The 17,043-nt window shown below is 53.1% G+C and overlaps 1 protein-coding gene across 3 annotated transcripts in view; it reads left to right on the top strand.

The window, feature by feature from the left end:
• Window positions 1–17,043, top strand: part of ACTN1 (actinin alpha 1) — a 96,413-nt gene that overhangs the window by 46,984 nt on the left and 32,386 nt on the right. For all 3 annotated transcript variants that reach the window (XM_075530494.1, XM_075530492.1, XM_075530493.1), the window contains exons 2-3: window positions 5,770–5,884; window positions 9,153–9,272. In XM_075530494.1, coding sequence (XP_075386609.1) covers window positions 5,770–5,884; window positions 9,153–9,272 — 235 coding nt within the window. The remainder of the gene's footprint in view (window positions 1–5,769; window positions 5,885–9,152; window positions 9,273–17,043) is intronic.

The following is a 17,043-nucleotide window of genomic DNA, read 5'->3' on the forward strand; positions in this document are numbered from 1 at the left end:
ACGGCCGCTCTCATTTGCCTATCCTGTTTGCTCTGCACAACCAGTAGGAAAAAGCGCCTTTGTCCACCGAGGCTTCTCAGGTGCCGGCTCAGGTGAGGTCAGCTAGGAGTGGAGGGGCGGGGAAGCAGTTGGAGCTGAAGGGCTGTGATTTTGCTTGAGGTGGGGGCCAGCGTTTGGAAACGGGAGGGTGGTGGTAATTCATGTTGCCGGGTTATACACCGGAAGGTGTTAACACCGCCAAAGACCGTATACTTTTTAATCCCATGCGCGTGCGCAAAGAAGATAGCCGGGCTTCCTCTAAACAGTCGATGATGTAGAAAGAAATGCTTAATGCCTCTGGTTCTGTAAAGTGAATAAAGAAAAGTTCTCTTTGCAACGTCCCCCCAAAAAAAAACACAAGCAGAGAGAAAGAACAGGAAGCTGATCATTCATTGTAGCCTAACCACGTTCAGACCACTTGGCACATAAAGCAGGGGAGCGGGGACCGACAGGTCAGCGAGCAGAGCCCCCAGCGCCGTGTGCCGTCAGATGCATCTTCCTGGAGCTGTGCTTCAGCTTCCCGTTCGACAGTGTTGTAGCCTGCAGCTCATACGGGTCCACATTATTCTGCTTTTGTTTGGTTGGCCTATAGAATGTCATTTTCCATCACAGTCCGTAATGTGAGTCCGCGCCACTCTGGCTCTGTGACGTCCCCATTAAATGGATGTGAACAGTATATGACTTACTTTAAAACCCAAAGAAAAAAAAAACCCACTGCTCTCGAGTCAGTACTGATTTGGACTAACCCCGTAGGATGGGGTCGAACTGGCCCCGGGAGTTTCCGAGACTGTTGACAGCAGTGGAGACCCCAACTTTCCCCTGCAGACTGGCTGGTGGTTTCGATCCTCCGATCCTGGGGATTGTGGCCCAACGGGTAACCACTGTTCCGCCAGGGCTCCTTCATTGACTCGACAGATGCTGTGTTCATAGAACATCGGCTGTTTCTGGGCATTGACGCTCAAGTAAGACTGCATGAATGGCCTCCTGCTCGCTGCTTTGCTTTATTTAGCGTTATTTACCCAGGGACGCGTGTCCCGGCGGAGCTCAGGGCTCATGCCCATTTTAGTGCACCTTGGCCGGCTGCTTCTCACCAGAGCTGTCCCACAGCCCCTCCTGCAGCCTCACACCCTGTGCCTCCTCGTCCTTGTTCCCTGACATTCTGAGTGTGCAGTAACCCCCGCCCTCCCCCAGATGGAACGAAGGAAGGTAGAACTCTTGTTCTAATTCACCAGGCATGGGCGGTGTGGTGTGTGCGGCCCCTGTGACACGTGTCGGTTGTTGAGCAAGCCTGGATGACAGGAAGCCCCCATCAGCTTTTGCTCCCAGGCTCGCAGGAGGCTAATGTTGCCTGGTGGTCTCTTGGGTGAATGCAGGTGTCTGCCGCGAGTGGGTGCTTGCCCCAACACACCCCTCGAGTCTGAGCGTGTATAGCTCTGCGAGGGGACTGGGAAGCATCTTGTAGGTACATCCCACTGTGGAACGAGAAACCCAGTGAATCGGAATTCCGGTCTGGTTGTATGTTTTTTGTGGGTGGAGGGGCTGAGGAGTGTCTTGCTTTAAGACTGATCGGGATTTGCCCATAAAAAGTCCAGATTGCTGACTCCTCTCTCGTGGTGAGCGGCGTCCCTGCTCCTGGACCCCCAGGTCAAGGCTCTGAGGGCCAAAGGCCCAGCCCCTGACTCAAACTTATGACTCGGTCCTCCACACCCAGATATCTGCTGCAGATGATGAACGGATATCCTTTCGGCGCCTGACATTCACATGCTCGCTTCCTGTATTTCAGGCTCGTGAAAGCATTTTATTAATATAAATCGGAAATATTACTGTCTTACTTAATCTTGATTACCATCCTGCCTGGTTAATGCCCAAGCCAAACTTGATTCTGACTGAAAGGACCCTATAGGACAGGTTAGAACTGCCAGCGTGGGTTTCGGAAAAGGCTGGAACCCTTGACAAGAGGAGGAAGCCTCATCTTTCTCACTCGGAGCAGCTGGTGGCTTTGAACTGCTGGCCTTGTGGTTCGCTGCAGAACACAGAACCACCACGCCACCAGGATTCCTACCCCATTTTACAGATGTGAAAACCGAGGCTCCAAGAGGCCTGTGTGACTAATGTCTGATTAGCTTGGTCTCCCAAGCCCTGCGTCTTTGAGACACGTGTTGAAGGGACGCTATTGAAATGATCAGGTTAAACAGAAGGAAAGTTTGCTAGTGGGATCTGTGTGAAAGCAAGGCCTTGAGCAGACACGGGGGACGGAGGGACTCTGAGTGCCGCTGCCCCGCCATGTTGGAACCTGGCCAGGCTCCCGTTTGTAACTTGTCCAGGCTCCTGGACAGTTACCGTTATTCTCGATTAGACGTGTAGATGGTTCGGGTCCAGGGAGCCCAAACAAGGTCCATGTTCTCTCTCAGCTGTCCCTTCTCTGTGCAGTCCAGTTGCGAGGGGGGGAAGGGGTAGACTGTGGGGAGGGGCTGCTGCCACTCTGCTAACTCTCCCCAGAATGGCCTGAACCCCCAATTCACTTTTCCTGAGACTGGTAGCCCTGAGCCCCTTTTCCAGAACAGAATCCTCCCTTAGCCGGCCTGTGAGTCCGAGCATGGCCTTGGAGATGACTGAAGAAGCCCAGGATGGGACTCTTGGAGCAAAGGGGTCAGTTTGTATAGGGGGTCGGGTTGGGACTGAGGCAACAAAGTGACCCTTTATCAAGGAACCGGGGGGTGGGGGCAGTGGGCTATGTGCTGGGCGGTGAACTGCAAGGTCCTGGGTTCAAACCTACCAACTGTCTGCTCTCCTGAAGATATATAGTCTCAGAAAGCCATAGGGGCCAACTGTACTCTGTCATCTAGAGTCCAGTATGAGTTGGTATTGACTATGGGTTTAAGGCAGTGGTTCTCAACCTGTGGGTCACGATCCCTTTGGGGATCGAACAGCCCTTTCACAGGGGTTGCTCAATTCATAACAGTAGCAAAATTACAGTTATTCGGTAGGAACGAAAGTCATTTTATGGTTGTGGGGTCACCACAACATGAGGAACTGTATTAAAGGGTTGTGGCATTAGGAAGGTTCGGAACCCCTGGTTTAGGGGGTCACTATCCCCAACTTACTGTTAAGGATGTTGAGACAGAGGGGTGGGGGTGTCATACAGCTAATTAAGGGTGCATACAAGAATTAAGCCCAAAACTGGCCGAATGGAATCCAAGCCCCACCATCTCCTCGTTGGGCCTGAACTCCGTGTGCGGTGCTGTTTGTTGAGGGAACAGGGTTGAAAATGGTAATGCTCAGGGCCTCGCTCGGTAAGTAACTGTGGGAGTCGGGTCTGGAGCTTGGGGTTTTAGAAAGCCCCGCCCTCGATGCCCACCACCCCTCCCCCCATCCCCCACCCAGACTTTGAGCTCGAGGTCTGAGCAAACACAGGTGTGGTTTTGTCTCTGGGCGCCAAGCCTGGCTTCCCCAGGAAATGTGGCCTGCTGCTTTCTCCATCAGTTTTCCGCTTTCAAAAGCAGCAGCTTCTGAGAAAAGCCTTCTCTTCCTCCTTCTCCCCGCCCCCACGCCCCAGTCCACGGGGCAGAAAACAGTGAGGTTACAGCTAGCAACGGGGAATGGGGTGAGGGGGCGCGCCAGACCATTCCCCCCAGGACCCAGACCACACCGGGCTTGACCAGTTGGGGGGAGGAGGCACGAGATGCTGACAAATGCGCAAAAGACCCCCAACCCAGACACGGGGGTTTCTGGGTGGCACAAAACGCTAATAGGTTGAGGACCAAACCCTCCAGAGACACAGTGGGATAAAGACCGAGTTCACATTCCCAGCACCCCCTGGAATAGTTCTCTGCCGACACACGTGGGCATGTCCGTGGTCAGAATCCACTGGTTAGTTTGTTTTTGCTCCAAAGTGATTATATCATGGGATGGCCATTGGGCCAATGGCATTGGACAGATGGGAACTGGAAAAGACTGTGCCCTCCAATAATAATAATAAAAATAGTAACGACAACACATTATTTCGTTATAAGATGCACGGTGCTTTCATACTGTTTTATAACAATAAAATGAAAGAAAAAGGAAACTCAAGGATCAGGTTCACAATACCAGCACTAGAGGGCAGGCACCCAGAAATCCCCTGTGTCTGCTGCCGCCTCCGAGCTGTGTCCGATTCCAGAGGGCCGGAAATGCTGTGTGTCCTGTCACTCCCCTGCCTACCACTCACAGGCCTCCGTGGATCTTGCAGGACCCTCCAGCTCCGCATCTGTTTGATGCCCATTCCTCGCCCAGGCACTCACGTTTCTCTCCCTAGCACGCTGACCGCACAAGGGCAGGGTTTTCACTCTTGTTCCTGGCTGTATCCCTGGCTCCGGACTGGGGACCCCAGAAATACAAAAGGGAACATGGGGCACTCTCTTGGGGTGCCCCCCAGGTGGCAGTAGAGATCAAGGAGTAGGGAGGGGACAGGGAGCTGACCAGTGGCCATGCAGTGTTGGTATGTGGGGTAGGATGGAATGAGTGGACCGCGTGCCATGGACTCTGTGTGCCCATCCCAGGCACGGCGGTGTCTATCTAGAAGGCTTCCTGGAGGAGGCGATATGCTAGGCTCAATCTAGAAAGATGAGTGTGACAAGCGAGAGGTAGTCCAGGCTGCCCATTCCCAGTCCGTGTGCCGGCAGAGAGAGCTGGGGGGTGACATTGTTCCTAGGGAGACATACCTTGAAGACCCTGGGGGACGGTGTCATACACTCTCTCGCTCATCCCCTGTCTGCACTCATGCCTCGTCTTTGCACTCCCACTCTTGGGGGCAGGCTCTTCGACCCTTCCCTGACATCTCTTTTCCCCTCGTGACCACTGCCATGCCATGCCCTCCCCCCTCCTTGCCATTCCGATCTGGAGTTCCCCAGGGGCAGGAGGAAGTAGCGTGGCTCAGGAGTCAGGTGACCTTTCCTAGGAGGAGGGGTGTTTCTAGGGTGGCCTGCTGCTGGTATGATGAGTAAGTCATTCTCTCGGGGGGGGCGAGGGTGGGTGGACAGCATGGGAAGACAACTCACTGGCCCTGCTGTAAACTGAACTCATTGGTGCAGAGTTTTGCCGTTGGCCAAAACACGTGTCTGATCGAAAGCACCTTCTCTCTGCCACAGGCCTGAGTTTTACAGGAGGGTGTGAAATTCGAGCTCCCACTTTGGTTCTCTTGTTTGTTGAATCACTTTGTTCCTGTGTGGGCCACCAGGTGGAGGTGTTGGCACAGGACAGCTCGGTTTGGGATCTACCTGATGGATCCTGGTTTGTGTCTTGCCACCGCCGGCTGCTCTCTCCCCACAACCTTCAAACCAAACTCTGCCATCGAGTCGATGCCGGCTCATCTCGACCCTGTAGGACAGGGTAGAACTGCCCCCATTGCGTTTCTGAGACTGTAGTTGTTTATGGAACTAGAAAACCCTGTCTGTTTCTCGAGCTGGTGGTTTCGAACTGCTGACGTTGCGCATCGCAGCCCAATGCGTACCCACTACACCGCCGGGCTCCTCCGGACAACCTTGATCATCCCCACCTCGACAGTCTGTGCATGCAGTCCCCTGGATTCCCTTTTTTGGAATTCTTCCTCTGTGTTTGCAGCGTCGCGTCTCTTCTCTGCCCGATACACACATGGACATTTTGGGGTACTAACCTTTTGCCCTTGCAGGACACACCTTAGACCATGCGACTTCGGGCAAGAGACTGACCACGTGCTCTTCTTTCCTTTGCCAGACGTTCACGGCATGGTGCAATTCCCATCTCCGTAAGGCGGGCACTCAGATCGAGAACATCGAGGAGGACTTCCGGGATGGCCTGAAGCTCATGTTGCTGCTCGAGGTCATCTCAGGTGGGCTGGGTCCCTGGGTCCCTGGCTGGGGCGGTGCTGGGGCAGAGGCAGTGCCAGGTGAGCTGGGTCCCCGGGTCGCTGGCCGGGGGAGTCCTAGGGCAAAGGCAATGCCAGGTGGGCTGGGTTCTGCCCTGACGCCTCTGCTGTGGCCCCTTGACAGAAGCCGGGGATGACACGGATGGATTCAGGTGCTAGTAGACCCGACCTCATTCCTGACTCTGTCCTGGACCCACTGTCCATCCTTGGGCAAGTCACTTTGCCGTTCTGATCCAGCAGCATTATTTATAAAACAGCAGAGATTTGGAGGGTAGTTTCTGAAGTCTTTCCTATGCTGACGTCCTAGGATCCTCTGGTCAAGGGCACAGTCAAGAATGAATTTGCAAACCTTGATTCTGCTCCTTCCTTCCTACCTACCAACCATCTGCCGACCTACCTACATACCACCCTACCTACTTACCTACCTACCTACTCTCTACCTACCTATGTACCACTCTACCTACCTACCCACCTACCAACCTACTATCTATTTACCTACCTACCTACCAGTTCACCTATCTACCCACCAGCCCATGTAAATCAGATGATCCCAGCCCAGGATCAACCTCTCAGCTTGGAATTTGGGTATCCAAATGTTTTGAGGGTCGTCTCCACTTGAATGTGCATTTCGGCCCTCTGGGTGCTTTTCCTTCACCATTCCCGTAAGGCTGGTGGCTTCTAAGGTTCCAGCCTGTTCAGACCGTAGGCAACCTCAACTACTCTCTGCACTTTGCTTTTTACCTTGATCCCAATTAGCCCAGATACAGACTCTGTACGGACTTCTCCCCTGAGCCCCTCATAAATACCACGCCTCTTTAGGCATCTCCACCCAGATGTCTCACCGTGCCCACAAAATTGCCATGTCCACAGTTTACTGCTGCTGCTCCTGTCCCTAAAACCCACCCCACTGTTCTCCCTGCATGCTTCCTTATTCTTGATAAATGATAACACTGTCTATCCATTCTCTTGCATCTAATCTAGAATTCCTTTTAGACAGCTCTTGTTCCTCTTTCCGATTTGGCATTCAAATTCTGTTCATTAGATTTCCTTTTTTCATAACCTTCTTTTACCCTCTTTGACCACAGTATCAATGCGGGCCTGTGCCGGCTCTCAGCTAGCTGAGAGCCTCCCTCCCTCTGTGGTGAAGGACAGGCCAAATCCGGTCATGCTGCTCCCTGCTCGAGACCTTTCCAGGCCTCCACATTCCTTCGCAGTCTGCTGGATGCTGTGTGAGGTGGCGCCTGCTTTATTTTCAACTGACTGTTCTCCAAAACAGGAGTTTCTTGTGGCACAGAGGCTAAGGCTTTCCGCTGCTAACCAAAAGGCAGCGGTTTGAATCTACCAGCCGTTCCAGGCGAGACATGTGGCACTCTGTTTCCATGCCATTTACAGGCTAGGAAACCCTGCGGGTAGTTTGGCTCTGCCCCCTGCAGGAGCGGTAGGAGCTGGGATTGATATGAGGGTGTGGGAGTCCACAAAGGTGCCAGACCCTCTGCCACCCATGGAGCCACGCAGCGCTCCCGGGTGTGATGCACCCCTGACCCCTGCCTTGGCGCCGCAAGCTCCAAGTGCCGGCTAGAATGTCTGCCCCTGCTTCCTTTCCCAGCACGCCTCCAGTTTCCAGAAAACAACTTGGCCTGACTCTTTCAACTTCCCACCAAGACACAGTTCCTTTTAGAGGCCTTCCCTGTCCCCCTACCCCCGCACCACCCCCCCTCACCCCGCTTTTGCTGCCTGTCCCCTCGAATTCCTGTTAGAAGGCAGGCGAGCAAACCAACCAACAAGCCAGTTGCTGTCAAGTTGCTTCTCGCTCGTGGTGTGGACCCTGGCCCCTGGCCCTCTGTGTGTCAAGAGTTGAACTGTGCCGGGTTTTCAGTGGCCGATCTTTGGGGAAGCAGATCACTGGACCTTTTTTCTTAGGTTCTTCTGGGTAGTCTCGAACCACTGGCCTTTAGGTTAGCAGTTGAGAGTGTTAACCATTTCCATCTCACAAGAACTATATAATAGCACCTCATTAATGAATTCTCTGCGTGCCATGTGCCGTGTGGTAGAGTCATTTTTTTGGCCGACGTGTTTTTAGCCCTATTTGATGCTGAGCTCCTGGGGGCAGGGGCTCCCTCCGCCCCACAATGCTGGGAACTGCACTTATCGCAAGTAGACAGACGGTGCTCAGAGCGGTTGGGCCGGAGCCTGCCCCCGGGGAGTCGAGCACTTCTATAGAGCCCGCCTGTCCTTGCCCAGGGCTGGGAGACATCAGGGTGCCAAGATACTCACTGCGCTTTCCTCCTCAGTTGGGTGTCTGGCAGGGTCGAGGAGAAGGAGAAAGGGGTGCTGCCTACAGAGACAGGCTCTGAAAGTGTGGCCCTTGGTCACCACTGCAAAACCCACTGATCTGCTCGTTCAGAGTGTGGACTCCCAGACTCCTCCCTAGATGCCCCAGGTTGGAAATTCAGAAGCAGGAGCAAGGGGAGCCAGCAGCGTGGGGAAGCAAATTATCCGGGTGATCTTTGTGCAGACTGTGTTTAACCTTTACCCCAACGCTTTCTTCACCGAAGAATTCCCGTCCCAGCCATCCCCATTCCTCCACAGAGGGGAGGTCTCCCTCAGCAGGATCGGGCTGGGGGCTGGACGTACATTAGCCAGTACCAAAGATCCTCCTCCATCCATCCTGTGGGAGAGAGCTCCTCATGAAAACAGCGCCATCTTTCATGATGGACACTCTGTTCCAACAACTGTTTGGTTTAGAGGTGGCTTCAAGGGTCGTTTCGGTTTAAGAGCGACTGTTTAAGATCCAGTCGGGGCCGTAGTTTAGTGGGGGTCATCCAGCTCCAGGGGCTCCAGAGTCTGGATTCTATGAAAGCTTGAAGTTCTGTACTGCACCACCCCTCCTTTTGACCAGGAGTCTTCTGTCAAATCTTTGCTCCAATCATTTAGTCATGGCAACGGCACCATCCGGCTCTGGTCTCATGACAAGAAGGAGGCTGTTAGTCCCCCTTATCTTTTTGGAGATCTCTTACTGTCTGTCCTGTTCTTTTGTGTGTCCCTCGCAGTAGGGTTCTCGGTCAGCCGTGCTTGCCTGTCGGTCTGGAAGCAGGTGGCTGGAAGCAGGACAGACAGATGTTCCCCTCCATGCCTGTGTCCCTGTAAAGCCGTGCCTGGGCTGAGGGTGGTGTGCTGCACTCCTGCCTCCTGGATAATAGCACCTGACCTTCACCTTCCTCCCTCTGATCAGGTGAGCGCTTGGCCAAGCCGGAGAGAGGCAAGATGAGGGTGCACAAGATCTCCAACGTCAACAAGGCCCTGGATTTCATAGCTAGCAAAGGGGTCAAGCTGGTGTCCATTGGAGCTGAAGGTAAGGCCTGCCCCTGGCTTCCCGGCGGAGCCTGACCTTGTGCACTCCAGGTTCCCGCAGCCTGCCCCCACCCTACCCCATGGGCAGACCCCCCGCACCTCCATCTGGTCAACTTGTGGGTTCTCTAACTAACAGCAGTCTTTCCAGCCTTGGAGTCTCCTCTTTCATGGTCTCACACCCAGAGCTTGCTCTCCTTGGTTCTTGTCACCCCCCGACATCCTGGCACTGTAGATTCTATGGGAGAGGACAGGTAGGGGAGGCTCCTGGCCCACAGACCTGCCTGGGCTCTGCTGCATGCTGTGAAGAGAGACTCCTGTGGCTGGGAGAGCATAGACACTGGGTGCTGAGGGGGTGGGGGGGACCCCAGAACCCGGAGCCTGGCAGAGCCTTCAAGAGCTTTCAGGCAGGACAGCCCCCACGACCGACATGCAGCCAGGTGCCCTTCCCTCCAGCCGACTGTGACTCTGGGCTGACCATGCGTGTATTAGAGCAGAGCCTGCACCCTGGGATTCAAGTGGCTGATTTTTCAGAGCCTGGTTATTGGGCCTTTTCCCCGATGGGGGAACTTGAACCCCCAGCCTTTGGGTCAGCATTCCAGGCCAGCGAGCGCCTCCTCTGTTTGCCCCCCGCCCCGGGCCCCCTCACCACTTGGAGCTGCTTGGTGGTCTTTCCTGTGCAATGCTAGGTCTGGTGGTGACGGACTCATCCCATTTGAAAAACAAAACCAGGAACCCAGATTTTTTAGAAAGAAAAATATGACAACTAACTTCAGGGGGGAAACTTAAAAAAAAAAATTCTAAACCACTCTTGAGTACCTAAGCGCCCAAACACTGCGCAGCAGCCTACTTACTATATGTGGATTCCAGCCCCCCTCCCCCCCACACACACACTTGCCCCCAGTATGTGTGCCAGGCCCAAGTGTGCCACCGCGGAGGAGGCTGAGGCTCCGTGATGATCGCCCCAGCAGCCGCCTGGGTCAGACACTTCATCTCCTCAGCTTTGCCGTAGCCGAGTGGAGGGGGGCGAGGCAGACTCTGAAACAGTCACCTCTGAGCGGGAAGTCCCTACCCCCCAGCTGGTCACAGCTATCCAATTTCTCTAGAGAGTTTTTTTTTAATCACTTTATCACCATCCATCCATCTATTGTGTCAAGCACATTTGTACATTTGTTGCCATCATCCTTTTCAAAACTTTTTCTTTCTACTCCAGCCCTTGGTATCAGCTCCTCATTTGTTTCCACCTCCCCTCCCACCTTCATGAACCCTTGATAAGTTATAAATTATTCTTATTTTCATATCGCACCATCTGCTGCCACCCTTCCCCCATGCTTCTATTGTTCGTCACCCTGGGGAGGGAGTTATATGTTGATCGTTGTGACTGGTTCTCTCTTTCTCCCCCCACCTTCCCCCTACTCTTCACCTTCCCCCTACTCTTATGGTATTGCTACTCCCATTATTGCTCTTGAGGGGTTTATCTGTCCTGAATTTCATATGTTGACAGCTCTTATCTGTATCAGTATACATGCTCTGGTCTAGCCAGATTTGTAAGGTAGAACTGGGGTCATGATATTGGGGGGCGTTTTCGGGGGAAAGGGAGGAAGCATTAAAGAACTAGAGAAATGTGTGTTTCGTTGGTGCTTTACTTCCTTGAAACCCTTCTGTGAGGGGATTTCCAATTGTCTACAGATGGGCTTTTGGTCTCCACTCCATCCTCCCTCATTTGCATCGATATGATTGTTTGTTTTGGATCTTCTGATGCCTGATACCTGATCCTGTAGACACCTCATGATCACACAGGCTGGTGTGCTTTTTCCAAGTGATGACTGCTTGTTTAACTTCAAGCCTTTAAGACCCCAGATCCTTGCTATATTTTTTAATATCTGGGTACTGTTAGCTTGCTTCACCATATTTGCTTATGCACCCATTTTGTCTTCAGTGATCGTGTTGGGAAGGTGAGCATCATGGAACACTAGGTTAATAGAACAAAGTGTTCTTGTGTTGAGGGAGTACTTGAGTAGAGACCCAATGTCCATCTTCTGCCTTAATACTTAACATATAAATATATGTACATAGATCTGTGTCCCTATCATTTTTATATACACATATATTTACATATGTACTTGCCTGTATTTAGACCTCTATAAATGTCCTTTGCCATCTAGTTCTTTCCTCTAATTGCTTTCTTTTCCCTCTAATTGCTTTTATCTTTTTCTTGTCTCACTATCATGTTCGACTTTCATTTAGCGCTCAGGAATTCCTCTTTGCTACACTGCACTTGATCAAACCCCACCAGGCATTCTATGCCCTCCTCGCCATCAATTTTAGATCACTTATTGTTCCCTTGTCCCTGGGTTTATTGGCTCCCCCTTTCCTCTCCCACTCTCCCATATCCTCCTGGAAACGGTGGTCCCATTGTTTTCTTCTCGGGATTGTTTATCCTGCCTAGATTATATAGATAGACATGAAACACAAAACAGAACTATAAATAGTTGCAGGTCTGTCTGTTCTCTCTGGAGAGTTTTTCAAGACCTTTAACCATTAGATTTACCTTATTGTCACCGCTGGTGCTTTGAGCTGAGGTGTCCTGGAGCAGCAAGGTCATGTCAGGGTGGCTGCCCTGCTGAGCCAGGGAGCGAGCGAGAGGAAGCCCGGGACAGGCTGGGTGTGTGCTGCTGAACTTAGAGAATACACGATGGAGCATGGACAGATGCACCCAGGGCTGCTGGGGTGCAGTACCCTCAGACCTCTGAAGGATGCTCTTGAGGTACGAGGACTAGCCTCTCCCTGTGGGCAGAGTCAGATGCAGGTGGGAGGCCCTCTGGGCAGGTAGATGGCGACCAGCGTGCAGAACCTTAGGGAGTGCATTGGGGAGGTCCTGCGCTCCCTGTCCTTGGAGATGTTGAAGTGAGGCTGCAGACAGGGAGGGTTCAGAATGGCCCCTCGGGCTTCTTCTAAATGCCTGAATTCTTGGTTATTGCTAGCTGCCCTTGGACAGGCCCTCTGGTTCAGAACCGAGACTGGAGACTCAGTGCTGTCCAGCCAATGCTGACTCACAGCGACCCTCTAGGACAGGCTGGCCCCGCCTCTGTGGTTTCAGAGATGGTCCCTGTTGACAGAGGAGAAGGGCCCGTCTCTCTGGTGCAGAAGTGGCTGGGATTTGTCCGGGAGGAAGGTCCGTGGAAGGGCTGTTATTTGAAAACCTTGGGGAGGGCAGCTTGACGGCTTCCTTTTTCCAAGGTCCTGGGGGTGGGCTCAGTGACCTCACATCTGTTTGCAAGAGGGAGCGGAGGTGGTGCCGAGTTCCCGTTTCTCTCATCCTAATCCTTCAGCATGTCATTGATTTCTCTGTCCAAACGGTGCGGGGAGAAGCGCCAGCGGGGAACAGCTTTGCCGTAGCTGTAGACTGGGAGTGGCAGACACACGCCCCAAGGCCACCAGGTCCCTGCACGAGCATACCAGCTCATCTGTTACCTGAGTTCCCTGTCATGCTTCGGGTGCACCTGGCATCTCCTCTGGGACCCAGTGGTCCAGATACGCCTTATTCCCACTAGAGATGAGGGCTGGGATAGTTATATAATTCCATGTCAGCTTGTTAAATAGGTTATAGGGGTGGAGTCTAGCCTGTCAATCAGGTCATACTCAATCATGCCTCTGTGTGGGCATGATCTTTTCCTGAGAATCATGGGAACTCCTGTCTTCCTCCCTGGAGGCAGGACACTCTCTGCCTAACATTCTGTTTTTTAAAAAAATTTTTTTTCTTTTCTGCCTAACATTCTTGATGACAAGCCACATGAAGCTACGCTGATGGAGCCAGAGCCCTGGAGCTGAAGGAGCCACATGGAGACCCACGCCTGCGCTGAGATGCTTACACCGCTGGATCTACAAACACTTTCCACCCACTGGCCTGTGATCTTCCTGCATTCAGTGTCATTGCGTGTACTATGTGAGTCTAAAGAGGAGGAATTTATAGATTGGTATCGACATGATAGACTGGTATCGGACATATGGGCTAATTTCAGACTTATGGACTTGGGTTGGGCTGTTTTCTCAATATACAATTACTCGTTTATATAAAGCTCCCTATTACACACGAGTGTCTCTGGATTTGTTTCTCTAGTCAATTTGGACTAACACAAGGCCCTTCCTACTGGGGTAGGGTCTGTCACTCCTCATCCCTCTGAGGGCTGGTGTAGGGGCTGGAGAGGCAGGGCACACCCCAGTTTCTTTGCCATAAGTGCCTCCCCTGTTTCCTGGAGTGGGGCTGCTGCTTTGGCGTGGTGACAATTCAGTAAGCACAAATCCTGGGGTGGGTGGCAGGGGGTGGACTGAGCACCTCGGAGAGCAGCAAATAGGAGAAACCACCCACAGAAGGCCTTGCTTAGTGCAGGGTGCTCGTCCTTGAGGGCAGATGACTGAGCTCAAGTCCAGTGGGCGGTCCAGGCATTTGACCTTGACAGAGTGGATATGTGCGAGCAAGATGGCATGGTGGAAGCTGAGCACCAGCTCTGCAGCCCCCAGGCTTCTGGAAACACTGAGCTGGGGGTTCCCAGCAGCCCCTCTTCTGCTGTCCAACTCAGGGCGGGCCCCGTGCACAACAGAGGGAACGACTGTTCCAGCTGGTGCCGGCTCCACCATTTGGGTGAGCTTGAAGCTATGGGGGAGGTGGGGTTGTATGGGCTCTGCCGGGAGCCACAAGTCAGCAGCTCGAAACCACCATCTGTGCTTGAGGGAAAGAGATGAGGCTTTCGGCACCCCTAAAGATGTTCGGTCTCGGAGAGTCCCAGGGGCAGCCCTGCTCCTCTCTGTAGCGTCAGCATGAATCTGGGTCCACTCGACGGCAGTGGGTTTTAACTGAAGCTGATCCTCCAGTACCGGCACCCACCACCCATTTGATGGCAGCAGACAGCCTGTGTCGGTACAGGTTGACTAGAGAAACAAATCCAGAGACACTCATGTGTATCAGAGAGAACTTCATATCAAAGAGCGATGGTGCATTAAGAAAACACCCCAGCCCAGTCCAGATCAAGTCCGTAAGTCCAATATTGCCCCATATGTCGACACTGGTCTGTAAATTCCTCTTTAGACTCACGCAGCCATGCAATGATGCCGAATGCAGGAAGATCACAGCCCAGTGATCCAGTGGTGGTGGAAGCATCTCAGCGCTGGCGTGGGCCTCCGCGTGGCTCCTCCAGTTCCAGGCCTCCGGCGCCATCAGCTTATCTCCATGCGGCTTGTCAATAGGAATGTCTCGCAGGGAGTGAGTGTATCTGGCCTCCCGTGGCTATTTATCTCTGTGGCGCCTCCAAATTGAGGTCATCAAGCTTTGACCTGGTGGATGACAGGCTAGACTCCACCCCTTATGTAACTGCCACACTGCCCCATCTTTCTCCCTCAGAGCAGCTGGTGGTTCAATGGCCGAGTTTGTAGCTGGCCGCCCAGGGCTCACCGTAATCCTGCCAGCACTCCTTTCCAGCACTGTATTGGACAGTAGTCTGCCGTAATCTTTAGGGTTTTCATGGGCTGCCAGGTATCTGTTCCTAGTCTTAGTCTGGCGGCTCTGCTGAAACCTGTCCACCGTGGCTTGATGCTGCCAGTGGTTGCAATTCTGTAGCCACCAGCATTACAGCTAGCCACGAGCTGCCATCATATTCCCAACTCACCGGCAGTGGTGGGAACCCCTGGGCCTGAGCCAAGTGTCTCCTCATCGTCGACCTGCTGCGCATATGGTTGAGCCCCTGCCTTCCTCTACACTCTCCACACGACTCGGATTCTCAGGAAGCCACAGAGCCCCACAAGCAGAATTGCTCGTGGCTGCACCAGGAGTCCAGTTGTTGACGCAGCTCTGCTGGGGGCCCATACCTGAGACCTGATCCTGCCAGGAGGGGACTGAGCGCTGTCCTTTGTTCTCGGTCCCACCTGCTCTGAGTGCCCGTGGGAAATCCATGTGTTGGACAGATACTGCTGGAAGAGCCTTCTCCATTCCAGGTGCTTGGCTGGGCTCTTAACGGGCCTACTGCCCAACATTCTCACTCACTCCCCCCAACCACAGCTCACTGCTGTCAAGTCCATTCTGACTCAGTGTGTTAGTCCGGGAGACTAGAGAAGCGAATTCACAGACACTTTCACACGCCTAGCAAAGAGGGTTCTATCCAAGGGCAGTTGAGTGGTGAGAAAACAGCCCAGTCCAGATCAAGTCCATAAGTCTGAAATTAGCCCATATGCCCTATACCAAACTGTAACATCCTCTTCAGACTCATGAGACACACGCAATGACCCCAAATGCAGGAAGATCACAGGCCAGTGGATTGGAAGTCTTCTGGAGCCAGTGGCGCTGTCAGCATCTCAGTGCTGACTGGGGTCTCCACACGGCTGCTCCAGCACCCAGGGCTGCATCAGGGTAGGTCCATGTGGCTTCTCCTCAGGGATATCTTGCAGGAAGTGAGCAGAGAGAGAGTCAAAGAGGAAATCCAGGAGTTCCCAGAATCCTCAGGAGAAGGCCATGCCTATACAGAGGCCCCATTGGCTATGACCCGATTGACAGACTATAGAGTCCACCCCTTCACTCGTAATCCTCTCAAATGAACACCAGATTATGTCGCTACCACACATAGTGACCCTGTGGAAGACAGCAGTGGAGCAGGGGTCAAATGGGTGAGGGAGGTAGGTCTTGGGGAGATGTGTGAGTGCAGGCTGGGAGGGAGAAGCCATGTGGATACTTGGGTGTGGGGTGCGGGGCAGAGGGACTCTTGTAGCTGAGCTGGATGGGAGGGGCTGAGAGACCCAGCTGGCCAGGCCATGAGGGCCTCGCTGCCCACTCACTGACTTTGACTGGGGGGCGGGCAGGTGGAAGAGCCATGTGGCTTTGAGCTGAGGGGAGGCGGGCCTGGGATTTACTCAGTCCGGAACTCCCAGCGAGTCCCCCGGTAAGAACAGGCTCACCACACATGCCTTCAGGTAGAAGTCTCCCTCGGCATTGGCTGGATTTTTCTCTCAAATTGTTGAAAAGTTGTTTCTGTGTTTCTAATGTTTAACCAATTTACACTTCTTGCTAAGGTGTGGTGACCTTGTTAACATCAAAAGGGTGTGTGTGTGTGTATGTGTGTGTGTGTGTGTGTGTGTCTGCTAATTTAATAGCCTGGAAAATGGGATTTCTTTGCTTACACATGGGTTTGAATGTTCTTAGGAACTGGCTGTTTATAGTTCTGAATGTTCTGTGAATTGTCTGTCTGTGAGTTTTGCCCATTCGTCTATTAAGACGTTAGACTTTTCCTAGCCATTTAGAGAAAGGCTTTGGAGGTTACAGATGCAAGTTGCAAATGCGATGTCACGTTTTTCGTTGCTGGCTCCTCAGACGTGATTCTGCACAGGGCTGGAGCCTGTTTCACCTGAGGATACACGTGGGTTTGTGCTGAGGAGCCCCTGGTGTAGGGGTGGGTTTGGCCTCTGGTGTCTGGGGCTCTGGGAGGGGCATTTGTGGGCCAGGCAGGAAGTGGTACACCTGGTCCCTGTCCAGACTGGGTACTGTCTGTACAACTTGGTGACCCCCAGCTCCAACACAGTGACCAGATGCCAGCCTTGCCCCATGTGCTGTCCCTTGTTGGTCTTAAAGCAATGTGTCCTTTTGCCTGGGCTTCGAGTGTGACTTCCATAACAGAATTCCGCTGTTGCTTTAAAGGGTTTGTGGGGGAAAACTAGCCCCAGGGGGCCTGGCTCACGGAATCACTGCTCCCTGGAAGTTTCTTTCTCTTGTGCTTCAGTCTGGCCGGAGGAGA

The sequence above is a fragment of the Tenrec ecaudatus genome, chromosome 14 (genome assembly GCF_050624435.1).
Source record: "Tenrec ecaudatus isolate mTenEca1 chromosome 14, mTenEca1.hap1, whole genome shotgun sequence".
NCBI lineage: Eukaryota > Metazoa > Chordata > Mammalia > Afrosoricida > Tenrecidae > Tenrec > Tenrec ecaudatus.